The sequence below is a fragment of the Perna viridis genome, chromosome 10 (genome assembly GCF_037379345.1).
Source record: "Perna viridis isolate PV_CMFRI_1.1 ecotype Kerala chromosome 10, ASM3737934v1, whole genome shotgun sequence".
Taxonomy (NCBI): Eukaryota; Metazoa; Mollusca; class Bivalvia; order Mytilida; family Mytilidae; genus Perna; species Perna viridis.
Window position 1 is genome coordinate 28,174,933 of NC_142454.1, and position 14,103 is coordinate 28,189,035.

General features: G+C 31.9%; 1 protein-coding gene across 1 annotated transcript; it reads right to left on the reverse strand.

Moving 5' to 3' along the window:
* Positions 1–483: 483 nt before the first annotated feature.
* Positions 484–13,697, reverse strand: LOC148605240 (plasminogen-like). Its single transcript, XM_088547566.1, has 4 exons — positions 13,543–13,697; positions 3,778–4,011; positions 2,794–3,021; positions 484–731 (listed from the first exon to the last, which is right to left on the reverse strand). The coding sequence occupies exons 1-4, from the start codon at positions 13,598–13,600 to the stop codon at positions 484–486; spliced, it is 768 nt and encodes a 255-aa protein (XP_088403692.1). The 5' UTR covers positions 13,601–13,697.
* Positions 13,698–14,103: the final 406 nt, after the last annotated feature.

Consider the following 14,103-nt stretch of genomic DNA (forward strand, 5'->3'; position numbering starts at 1 on the left):
ACATTTTCGAAGCCACGTTTGCTAACTGGTATTTACTGCAAAGCACGAGCATTATCGTTAAAATTATACAGTTGCATCGAAGTTTGCATTGTCTGCTTTTTTTTTCATAATCTTGACATAACATAATTGACATACACAATGACTGGTACGAAACGGCTCTTTATTTGTTCACATTTTAAATTCAACCATCCAACGAATCATACATTGGTACACGCATATCATTTTAAAGTTAAACGTACTTATATTGTATATTGCAAATCTGCATTTACACCCGAAAAGCCTTATACAGCGTATTATTGCATTTGCATTGCTCGGGATCAACAACTTATTTAAGGACAGCGCGTTACGGTGCCAATTTCATAGTTGAAATTGTTTGTAGAACTTTTTCTTTTATTTTGAAATAAGTATTCACTTAAAAATAAATATTTTATACTTTCAATACAAAGTATATATCTAATATACAGTGTGAAAATTAACGTATACTTAAAAAGAAATAAGCAACAACAAATACATACCACATAAAGGAACATTACAACGTTCCCATCTGTTGTTTAAATTTGTTGTATAGCACCACGGCGTACTTTCTGTGTCACCAGATGGTGTCCTGCAGTAGTTTAATGTCTCATTGGGAAACATGGATAATTTCCACTTCCGACAATGATATCCAGAATTTGTGATGTTCAAGGTTCCGTGGTAGTGTCTGTTAGTTTGGGTATTTCTACAATCTTTATCTATTAATATTATTAATAAGGTAAGGTAAATAACACGTGAAATCTAAGTATGCCTAAAGCATTTTTGTTTGTGTACGACCGATTCTTTATTATCAATATTTGCTTAATTAAGAAACAGTCATACAAGATATATTTTTAGTATAAATAATGAAGTCATCGATGTTAAGAGCCAAAATATCGTCCAAATATCTAAAGGCATTGTCATTTTTAGTCATTTTTAGTTCTTTGGAAAGGTTTTTTTTTTAGTTTAGCCATACATTGTGATTCATAACAGTAGTGGGAAGTCATTAATAAGTGGTGCAAAATTGTTCCCCATGGGAAATCCAATACCTTGACAATAAACAGTTCCACCAAAGCATACAGGAATGTTATCTAACAGGAATTTGAATGTTATAAGCAAACCAAAAAAGGCCAATTAACGTAGTTTTTATTTGTGTTTTATACTAAAAAATGATCAAAATAATTTTAACAAATGTATTCACATACCGATTTATTCAATGATCGTTTGATAATATATTTGAGTTTTGTTTTATGAGATTATGTGGTAGAGTAGTGTATAGAATTAAAACAATCAAGACTTTGAACAGATTCGAAAGATCCCACATTAGCGTATAATGTATCAAGCACTTCGATCGAATTTTTAACACTTCAAATATAGTTAATTCCACTATATTTAAAAGTATTGTTACACAAAATTATAATCAGGTAATTGATGGTATTGAGCGCCTTGTAAGTAAAAAAGAAAGTATAGTTGTAAACCAATGACTTGAATAGGAAATTAATCTATATTAAGGTGATTTATGAGGTTTGGAAAACCAGTGCATGGTAGGAACTTCCATGCTACAAGGTCAGCTTGTGAAGAAGTAGCGTCGAGTGAAATTTGAATGTTGGTGAATTCTTATTTATTTTCTGTTGTACAATTTCAATATAATAATGAGGTAGGAATTGTCTAAATCAGCGAGCACCGTGAGCTTCACCAGACATGTACCGTCGGTATGAGACTCGTAAAAATAATAAAAGACATTACAGAGGGGCGGGTTAACCCGGATGAAAATTTTCGCAAATGCTAATATTCTCATTTATATTTCAATAGCAAGCAAAATAAATACTTTTATTTTAAAATTTGCTTTCTTAATAAATGGGGAAGTTTTTTTCAATGAATGAATAACATGAGAAAAAATAAGTTTTTTTTCCCTCCAAAATCCTATCCGCATAACCCTCGCCTTTTAAATGGTCGATCACTTTAAAGTATTGCGCAATACTTTACATTGGTTATCCCCTAAGAACATCTCTAGCAACATCCTTTTCAGTTTTGGCGCATCAGATCAATCTGTACAGGACCCATAAATATTACAGTTCTCTACGAATGATGGGAATATTTTACACATATTATGTGACTTAAACAAAATAGAGACTACAGCTGCAAATTCCAAACATGAAAATGATTGCCTTTCCTATCTTATAAAAGCTCTGCTTCGATTTGGATAGTATAATCGCAGTTAATTTTTTTTCCAAGGCGGGTTAGGTTCTGGACAACAGCGACAGTGGAAGAGCAAAGATTCACTTACGTACATCCTCGTGTTTCCCAAACATTTTAAAAACATCATATTCACATCTTTTCATTAGTAAAAAATGAAGAAAGACTCGAAAACTATTAGAACAGATGAATTCATTTTTACTGAAACGTAATCTAAACAAATGTATTTTTATTTGTTTGGTTTAAGGAAGCGATTAATTTTATCCGTTAGGACACAGACTTTGTGTTACTTCCGAAACATGACTTTTTTTGTTAGTATATTGGGGAACCTTAAGGGAAATTTAGATAGTACATGTAGTAACCGTAGACCTCACACCGCTTCGCGGTGCTCGCTATAATTTGTATTTTACTTCTTAATGTATGTATACAAATGAACTAGCAGACACAACAAAAAAAACACAAATAAATGCCTATTTAAAGAGATGCAAAGACAAGACAAAGCACACTCATATACCATGTATATTTGATAAATGTAACCAAATAACAACTATAATAATAGAAGTGTTTTGAACACTATTTACTTACTACAAAGTGGAATATAACAGTACTCCCACCCTATAGGGTTTCCGTCGACATAGCACCAAGGTCCTTTTGAAGATCTAGAAGTATTCACTGGTGTACGACAATAGTTCATTTGTCCATAACCAGGATGCTGAGTATTATTCCACATTTTACATATTTTACCAGTGGCAGTTGTATTCTTTGTTCCATTGTACCTTTCAGTCCAGTCGCTAGGGTGTGAATTTATGCAGTCTATATTGCAAGTTAAAATATAAAGTTGTAAATGATCACCAATGTCTACCCTAATGAATTATATTTAGGAGGATATTTTTTTTATAAATATTTTCCTTTTAGGTTAGCATTCAGTTCTTTTTAAAATGGTTTTCATTTTATGCAAACTCAGCTATATTGTTTGAGTAAGTATGTGAGGACTTTTTTAAGAATAATTTTGAGAAACGTCTTTCGTTATTTAGGAAAACGCTTGATTTCACTACAATGAATGTGTAATAAGAAAAAGTAAAAATCTTTGATGATCAAAACACTATTTCCAGTTCGCCAGAAGAAGATGTTTTTCTACTATGATATTTATTACACTGCATGTTTTTGAGTTTTGCAAATTCATATTAAACCAAACTTATTATATATTAGCAGTTTAAGATTTGCTTTGGAATCATTTACCTTATGATAATTAGGTTTTTACTACTTTACTTTAGGGCAATACATTCCTATATTTTTATTCACAAAATTTATTTTAAAAAAAACAATGCTTTCTAACAAATATGGATTTAAGTCAAAATATTTTTTTTTTGTATTTTTTATGTATTATACCTATACATTTAAATATAAAGGAAATGGCAAACACACACAGGCATGCAGAACCAAATATAAAATCACAAACAAAATTTATGAGATTTACAACCATATATAACAATAAACATTTAAATCTGAAGTCGCAGTATGCATATTTTGAATAATATAAATTCATTTGAAAGTATCAGGTATACTCACAACAAATTGGAATCGAGCAGTAATCCCAACTATAATATTTATTAACATAGCACCAAGGTCCTTTAGCGGAATCTTTATCACTTTGTGGAGCCCGACAATAGTTCATTTTTCCATATTCAGGATGCTTAGTGTCATTCCAAAATGTGCATGTATAACCATGCCTAGTCGTATGTACTGTTCCATTGTACTTTCCTCGCCAGTCATTAGGATAAAATTCAACACAGTCTTGGTCTCCTGTGCCAAATAATGGCGTGAAAAAAACAACCACAAAAACAACAACAAAACAAAACAAGACAAAATTAAAAAAAAAAATAACTGAAGTGTTTATTGTATTTTAGATTAAATATACAGTATACATTCATTACTTATAAGGTAATGGATCTGACACACGTTATACCACATTATATAGTCTTCAAGATAATTTATTAAACAATAATACGATTATAAATAGCTTTCGCTGGCCAGTGGTCTAAGACGCTGGACCTTGTGCAGGCGGTGTTGCCATAGATGCCACAGCGGTACGAGTTCGAGTCCCGCGGTGGGAACGACCAAAAATTTGCATAGCAAATTTGACAGTTGTAACATCGTTCAGGTTTTTTCAGACCTTTCTATACGTTTAGATATCTTCCCTGTATCAATTTGATCCGATGGAGCAATGTAGCGAATAGTGTCGTCACATTCTGAGACGTATAGAGTGTACTAAGTTACAGCCCTAGATTAATCCTACGAGGAGGAATGACCCGGCCAGCGAAAGCTATATTTTTTTTTGATAGCGCACTAAACATCCTGCTCCATTACGGTTTTAATATTCCTTTATTTTTCGACTCAAATTGGTAGCATTAACTTTTCACGAGTCATAATCGGATAAACCAGTAAACTAAACAGGACAGATACCATGAACAATAAATAAGTGAAAATAAAAAGAACTCAATACAGTAAACATGAGGTAAATCCTACCCATGATTTTCAAAAGTTTCCAACTTTGATTGGAAGGAGCGTCAACTTCAACATGAAATAATAAGGATAAACAGGTAAACACTACACAAATATAATTTGTAAACATTGCCAAAATCCTTCATTTATTGTCTTTTTGTCAGAAACAGATTTTTTAAAATAATATATGAATATTGAAAGTACAATTTTTAATAATTAGTTTTGTTTAAATAAGTTGTATAAATGACCCCAAATTCCCAGATATTGTTCAGATTTCTAAAAATGGTAATTTTTTAGTCCTTAACGTTCGACATCTGCACTATGATTTTTTTTAATTCGAGAGAAGATGCCCTTCTGTTAGTGTTATATCATGTACAAGTTGAAAGAAAATTAAATCATGGAAAATATATGGTGGAACACAAGGTTTAGTACCTTAAATGGTCTTAAAAAATAAATAACAACATATCGCATAAGCATAACTAAAGGGAAAGGTTGATTTACACGCGCATAAGTCCTTTCATCTGTTGAAAACATGTGTGAAAACGTTTGGATAAAAGCCTGCTATATGATTAAACATTTCCTATATTAAAAACAGTGTCATAAAAGCAGTCGCTACTAAGTGGTCACGATGATTGTCCGTCTGTTAATACGTCACCCCTGTTTCCTTAAATTTCTCTCTGAAATTACATATCTCAACCACTTGAATTTTTGGCAGAAGCTTATTCAGGTTAGCTAAATCGTTGGTTTATATTTGAAACTGTCAAGTCTTTATTTGACGACTTTGTTTCTAGAAAAGCAGAGGATGCTTGCACTATCGTTGCACCTGTTCCACGCTTCCAGGTTTGAGTGGTGTCCGAGTTGCTCATTTGCTTTTGTTACTTTGTATGTATGATTGTAGCTACTTTTGTTTTATGTTCTTTGTTGTGTATGTCTATTTTCCATGTCTTGTCTTTGTCCCTGGATTGCATACTTTTGATTACCGCTATAACCTTGGTTCCCTTGATTAGTCATTCAATGTAAATTCATCCTTAATACAAAGCAGTGAAAGGTGTTACCATATGTCTATTCAATCGTCTGACCTCATGGTTGGGTTAACGTTGGGCTTATGTTGGGCCAACATTGGCGATTCGTTGGGTCAATGTTAGCATTACGTTGGCCCAACTTTGGTCCAACTAATGTTTTCCTCCGTTGGGGCAACGTTGGCTCTCTTTGCATTTACAACGTTGGGCCAACATTGGGTACCCTATGTTGCCCCAACGTAAATGATTTTGTTGAACTAACGTTGGCCCAACGTAGGAATGCTGTCTGGGTACACAATAATCAATAAATGTACTTCTTAAAAATGTTGGCGTGGCCCATCTAAAAGCATTTGTAGCTCGATAATGTGTATCATCGAATCATGAACATCACGTGTAAAATCAAATATGGTAAGGACATTCAATAGAATCATCTTTTGAAAAAAAAAAATGTGGCAATTTATGATTTGAAAAATGTTGTATTGTTTAGAAATATTGTTCCTCGTAACGATATCTTGATATATGACCTTGAGATTTGTTCAACATGACTTTATCAAACTAAGTACATAATGTACTAATGTTTCACACATCGTGTCTGCGGCAACATTATATATAATGAGTTTGAATGATGTCTTTTTAAACAAGGTGTTGTGTTTGCAATAGTCTTTTGACGGGAGAGTCCAACGTGCAAACGAAAAAAGAAAAAGAAAAACAAATATTTAACATTGTTGATAAGACCGCCCCGATTATATCCGTATTTTTATAATGAAGGTAAGACCTTTTAACGCTCTCGAAGAAACATCAATTAAAAACAACTTTGATAAGTTAATACTTATAACCTTCAAATATGGTATATTTTGTAATGAAATATGTCCTAAAGCTAACTGTCTTGGTTTGATATGTCCATTGGCGAAAATGTCCGGCATTCATAAGGTTATGTCGATTGCCATGGTCCGACATGTCTTTTGGTCGAATTGTCCAGCACTGATACCCATTATGGTTCTAATAATTTGCGAAAGGTCTTAAAATATTTTTTATCAATTTAGTTTCGCTATATTCTGTTTCAATTTGTGTCATTTATTATGTTTTTATTACGAGTGGATTCTTTTAATCGAATTGTTTCATTTCGATTCTTTCTTTTTCGTTTCGTTTGTTTTGCTTCTTTTGGCCATTTTTATGATCAGACATTTGGGTAATATTGAAAACGTAATTTATTTAAAAATCTTGGCGCCATACTGCATACTATTATGGGAACCCTATCTTGAAAAAGCGGTGAATCGATTTGTATTTAATAAGCGAAAATATTCCGAAACAGGTTTGGCTCTCGATCGCATATATACAAGTAGACGCAAGTGAAGCTGCCATTATGCGGTTTTTCAGCTCAAGAAAAAGAAGGTCCAAACCGGATATTGATGCTTTTTCTTGCCATAAATATACAGAATCAAGTTGATAATACAACCGTTAAAGCTCCCTTCGGGAGCATATAGACAATTTACGGGCAAACTACAGTGATGTGCCATAATTTACCGGCAAAATCAAATATGGCGCCAGTCAAGCGTAAGGTAATCAATAATAGGCTTCCCCGTTAATTTTAGAAACCAATTTATGACAATGTGTTTAATTTCTTCTATTCTAAATAAACTGGAATTTAGTGGGTTTTTTTCTGATACGTCAGTGCAAAATGTTTCCAAAATGGCTGCAAAACAAACAGTTGTCAGATGACATTAACCAAGTGATTGTAGAAATGCGTAAAAGTGGACATAAACTGCGGCAGATTGCTGATATATGTAGTATTCCCAGAGGAACTGTCTCCGATGGATTGTTCGTTTTTGGTGCAGGGGGTCAATAGAAAACAAACCACAAACAAGTCGCTGTAGTTTTCTTGATGCAAAAGACAAAAAGGTGCTCGTTTAGCAATTTCGGAGTGATCGTAAGACCCCATTTAAGAATGCTATCCTCAAATTCAATGAACAAAAAGAACCTCAAGTATCTAAAAGGACAGTTAAGCGTGTTTTGTACCATGAAGGGTATCATTAGAGAGTTTTTAGAAGAAAGTCCAGATACGAGAGATGAACAGAAAAAAAAACATATGAATATGAGAAAATCTTCATTAGGTCTCGTGGTCAGTGGGACAAAGTTATATTTTCGGACGAATGTCAGGTGTTGGTTGGCACAAGTAACGGTATTTATATTTGGCGGATAAAGAATGAGACAGAGTCCAAAGATTGAGTATGTCCATCGGCCTAGAAAAAACTTTCTGTTATGATCTGGGGCTGCATTACTTACCATGGTGTCAGAACTGTTACTACAGTAAATGGTACTATAAATAGACATATATATATCGAGATACTGGAGGACAACTTATGGCCAGTGATTGCTCGGCATTTCCAGGAGCAGGACTGTGTGTTTCAAGACAAGTGCATTTAAACACATTTATTGGTGTTTTATTTATGCAACAATTTAACCCTTTACCGGCCCCATCTTGAATCTTGAATTATGGCACAACACTTTACAATGACATGTTTGTACATTTCGATAGTGATATGTACCAAAGAATACTTTTGTAAGTAATCGCAATGTTTTTATGAATAAACATAAGACTAAAGACATTTTACTCATATTTTAATGCATGTCTTACTTTGTCTTGTATATTATATGTGCGGGTACGGTACAAGTGTATTTGATTTAATAAAAAAAACACACATTTATAAGTCCGTTTAAATGGAGGCGTTTATAAAATATATTGAACATTTCCAATGTGTTTCTTTTTACATCAAATAGCAAAGTTGTTGGCAAATCTTACAAGAAACCATTAAAACACAATTAAATTAGGCTTATTAACAAAAAGGGCACGTACCAAAAAGGCCGACGAACGGACACGACGAAGACAGGACGAACCATACAAAAAAAAACATTTTCAAACTTGTGAGAAAAAAAACTTATCTAATTATATAAATTGACACGTGGCCACTAATACTACACACGAAGAATCGGTTCAAATAAAAATCTTTGCAAATAAAACGCTCTTCATTGATGGTTGAAAATAAAATCTCCAGATCCCGCATGGACTGCAATTTTAAGAATTATCAAGCGAACCAAGGTCATGACGGTAATCCAAAGAATGTAATCCAAGACCCAACACTGAAAATATACTTACACAACAAAGAACATTAAGTCTAAAATCATACATACAAAGTAACAAAACCAAATGAAAATGAATCAGGTGCACCGGTAAAGTAAGCGTTCTCTGCTTTTCTAGAAACTCCCTTCGAGTTGCTCATAAAAAGTCAAATCCGGGGTAGACAATTGAAAAAAGAAAAACTATGACACTTTGAATAAATCAGTTTTCATGGTGTCCGAAAATGACAAACTTAAGCATTAAATTTCTTTATTTATTTAGTCATGAAGGAAAATGTAATACATTTTAGAAACTTTTTGTTGAATTGTATAGTATCTAATCTAATCTATCACAAACAAAATCACTTTGTTATTAAAAATAAAAATATGCATACGTCGTTATGTGTTAAAAAAACTCAATAGCATTTTTTCTCGAACTATTTGTTTTCTATACTTGCATTTAACGAAAACATCCAACGCTTTTTTTCTTAATATGGTAGAGAATTTATTTTTATTTTTTACGATGTACTTTGAAATCCGAATATTTGACTAAATATTTCTTTATATCAATGTAGATAAAGAAATGAACACTTGTTAACCAAACCAAAATTAACACAAAACGAGGTTTGGTATAAATTTCCTTGAATTGCATATAATCATAATATATCTATATACACTATAAGTAATAAATTGTTTAACTACAATACTTATATCGGGTAAACTTCCCAGTTTCTGGTATGTAGGTAACATGAATATGAAGATGGAGAATGTTGATCGGGATAGGTAACTAGTGTATGGAAGATTGGAACAATGACTTGGGTTGACGTTGAAATTAGCTTTAAAGGTTTACATGAAATATACATTTTGTACATCAAATCTAATCCAAAATAATGATGACAAACTAACAAAATGTAAAAAGCAAATTGTTAATGTAAATATGTCATTAAAAATGCTGACGGGATTCTATTGGGGAAGGGGATTTTTTCTGGTCGGGAACTTCCTTTTGGGGAATGGGAAGGGGAAATCGGGAATCTAAAATAGGCAGTGTTAAATTATGTACATGGAAAATTCATACCATTTAAGACCTGAAAATCTGCAGTATTAATTTGTTATGTCTTCATCAAGTTATACTTTCATTTGTACTGCAACAATTCTGATTGTATTGTCATTTTTTGTTCCGATGTGACCACTAGCGTACCCATTATTACAATACCATGCAAATGTTTTTTAATCACTACTGGTATAGTTACGACGCAATGTAAGAAAGAGGTTTAACGCGCTGAAAAAAATAAATTTAACCAGCCTTTTTGTTTGAAGTGCCTGTATCAAGTCAGCACCATTGCGGTACTAGCTGCTCCGGTGGTGTAATATCTATTTGCCAGTTTTATTTTGAACTTCACTTGAAATAAGAAAGGGATGAGTGTCCGGTAATTTTGTTTTTATACTTATTTAAAATGTTAGGTGATGATGGTCATTGTTATTTGACTTTTGGTGTATAGGACAGAAGTGTTATTGTTCTGTTATTATTGATTTTATTATTGTTGTCAGCGCATTCAAGAGCTATACTATAATGAGGAACATGTTTTAACATTGGCCAAGAGTGATTGAAGGTATATGAACCACTAGAGAACAGATGTATGTTTTATTTGGGTTTATAAACAATGTGATCTTTAACAATCATGGTGTAATGAGCAATAAGAATATAGCAACGATAAAAGGTTGTCAATGTTGTAATGGGTACTTTCAAATGTGTATAGGTTTATTTGATATAAATATCTTTTTCAATGGACCAGCTCTCAATAACGGTGAAATAAGTCAAAAGGATATTTGAAATTCAAGTAAGTACCGTATGCGCATGTCATTGTATTTTGGCATCATCTTGTCGAAACATCAAATTAAGGATCATAAATTGAATGGTTTCAAAGAGTTGCATACACCAGGTACATCGACGATGACATGTACTTAGCAGTTCCTAGTTAAAACTAGGTTTTTTTTTTCTCTAAACAACAGTAGACTGATGGAGCCAGTGGCAATTGTGGGGCTGTTTATTATCCTGTGACAATTATTGTAGTATTCACCAAGTCAATCTTGGTTATATTTCACAGCGATTTGGTATGTTATTGTTTAAACACCAAAACGGATAGGAAGTCGTTATTGTATTGCGGTCTTGCAATGACATATCTACTAGCATAGCAAAACAAACTTTTGCTTATGCATATATAGTTAAATAACTTTAATTTAAACATGAATTATTGCATCTCATTTCGCAAAGAAATTATTTATTCCATTATTTCATTTTCAAATCGATAGCTTGGCTTTTTTTATAATGAAAGGGTCTCAAAATTGACGATACCTTTAGTATGAGATACACTTTAAACTTAAAATGCTGCAAAATATTGTTCTCTTTTCAGACGATATTTATTCATGTTTGCCACATCAAATGTTACACTCATTAAAAAAATAACAGGTCATGTATTAACAAAGACATTGTCATATAAAATAAGAAAATATTTTTACCATTTTTTTTTTATTTTGAATATATACAAATTCTTAATTTTTTTCAAAATGTTGTGACAGCTTTATTGACCCATTTAAAAGAGTGTAAACAAGAAAATACAAAATTACATTGATTATATATCACCAAACGATTCAATGATAAGCGGATTAAAGTTATCTTTTTAAACAAACTAGAAGCATTTTTATCTATATATACAGCACTATATTGACGAAGGAAACTAAATCATATACCAAACGAAGAAACAGTCCAAATTTAATTTTTTAAATTCATAGAATCGCCGACCCGTTGTATCATTCTTATCAATAAGAGAATACATATTTCGTAATTTACAGAACGTGACATCGCTTAACCTTAGTCAAAAGAGTTACTGACTTATATATATAAGCAGTCATAATATTTCTACATCACAAATGATTCATGATCTATTTAAAGAGGTAGACCTAGGGTAAAAGACTTAACTCATGATGTCAGTGATGTGTTTGTATCATATTAAATTTCACCAAAAGCTATCAAGCTTTCATTTGGCCCAGAATGTAATTAATCTAAATTACTTGATGACAGGACATCGATGTAAAATGCTGAATTCCGATGACCTACCCTAGGTCTACCTCCTTAAATAGGTTTTTAGTTTGTGTCTACTTGTATGGAATATATTTGAGGCAAAAAAAAAGACCAAATTGAGAGATAGGATGTGTCACCGATTACCTGATTATTACGCATAATTGTATAGTATTACTTGAACAAGTATTATATTTGTTAATACTTACGTAGAATGGGTATTGCATTTTGGGAAAAACAAAAACAAAAACAAAAAACAAAAACAAAAAAAACAAAAACAAAACAAAAAACAAAACAAAAATAAAAACAAGATGAATGATTACATATAGACGTAATTACTAACCGAAAATTTTAAAGGTAGATCAAACCAGGTTTGCCCGATAAAATTTACATGTGCTAATTGTATCATCAGTGTGGATTAAGAACTCGATTATTAATCGTTTTAATTTGATTATGAGTTCTTCCTACCAATTTCGTCAACAGTTTGTATTATTGATTGCCACTTGTTACATTTTACACTCTTTGAGTGCAAATAAAATCCTTAATCTCAAAGTTGCATGGTGCTTTTGTTAACTGAAACGATTTAAGCGACAAAAATAAATAAAAAAAAAAACATCCACATTCATATGGACACAACTTTTTTTATTTTAGCACAATTTGATTTGTTATGGGTTTTTAAAATCGTTTTCTTAACAATGAATTGTCCATTTCAAACAGCTAATTTAGACATTTAAAAAAGCTATATATGATGTAAACAATTCATTGGAACGAAAACTTAAGTGCAAAAAGTTTACTCCTTGCTTCCCATATCATAAGATCTGTCTGAATTTGGCAACGGAGATACTCCAAATTTCTCAGGAAAAATATGATATGCTTTTATCAAATGTCTCCCTTATCAAGTGTTAATATAAAATTGAATCTGTATATTTCCTCTTGTCGTGAAAGGAAAGACACATAAAATCATACATTATTCATTGAAACCAGTCTAAACTGAATCCTGAATAGTCTGAATACATGTCTACATTAGACAGTTTTTGTCTCTTTATATCGATTTCAATGTATTTCGGAACCATGCGAACTGAACACGTGTCTCATTCGAATCGTTTTTTGAATGTCAAAAGGCGATCTATTTAGACAGGCAGGTTTCGCTCTATATAATCTTATACCTGTCATCGATTATCTATCGATATTTTCATAAATATTTGCAATACTCGTTTTTAAAGTAAATATCGACTTTCTACGGAGGAGCATCTATGAAAGTTTAAGAGGCATTGTTTAGTGATTGGTTGAAAAGAATCAAATCGCAATTTTGTGACTTCAATTTACAAAAGTATGTAAAAAATAATAAAAAGGTAGATGAATTTGGTGCATTGATCATTTTGTGGTGTTAATGTCAGTAGTTGTTGTATATTTGCGAGATGTAGAATTTTGTCTGAACTATACAAGATATAACTCGACTTTAACTAAGTAAAACACATGTCATAACAAGACATTAAACATACAATGTAATACTATAACTTATTACATTACACTATTTCCTTTATTGACTGACCTCACTTTTTTATATCAAGTTTTTTTTTTTTTTTAAAGTTGCAATAGTTTCATACTGTATTTAAATCTTACCTTGAGCTGCAGTGAGTATTCCAGTATTCAATATAAAAATCACAAAATTTGTTAGCATTGTTATTTCATGGAGTCATTTCGTTTAAGACTCCACGTTTATCTAAAAGGTTAAACAAGGAAGTTGAGGCATTTCCGATATTTGTTTTGTAGATAACACCCAATTCTTCAGTAAATATCGAAGTCAAGTAAACACTGTTTAAGGTATCTGATACATACATATATAAGACCAAAGGGATTTCGGAGGGTTTGATTTGGTGCAAAATAAAATGAAATGAAATTCATTAAATGAAAGCAATACACGAAAAAAAATATAATAATAAAAAAAACAATTAGACAATATAACTCAATTACCTCAAACACAATATATTTCACAAAGTTAACGTGGTTGATCATTTTTGCGTTGTAAAGTATTTCTCCTGTTTGGTCTACTTGATACTAAGTGATTTATTTACCTTTGCTATTAAAGAGAATTTGTGCGATATTATAAAAGTTTTATTTGTCAAAGTTAATGTATACACACATCGATTACATTCTATGGTGATTGCGGTTATTTGTACAACC

What these genes read in the sequence shown, in the direction of transcription:
- LOC148605240 (XM_088547566.1), bottom strand. Translation starts at nt 13,600, where the DNA reads ATGCTAACAAATTTTGTGATTTTTATATTGAATACTGGAATACTCACT. An exon ending in CTGCTCGATTCCAATTTGTT is followed by an intron (nt 3,022 to 3,777) that starts GTGAGTATACCT and finishes CTTGCAATATAG; the next exon opens with ACTGCATAAATTCACACCCT. An exon ending in CTGTTATATTCCACTTTGTA is followed by an intron (nt 732 to 2,793) that starts GTAAGTAAATAG and finishes TAATATTAATAG; the next exon opens with ATAAAGATTGTAGAAATACC.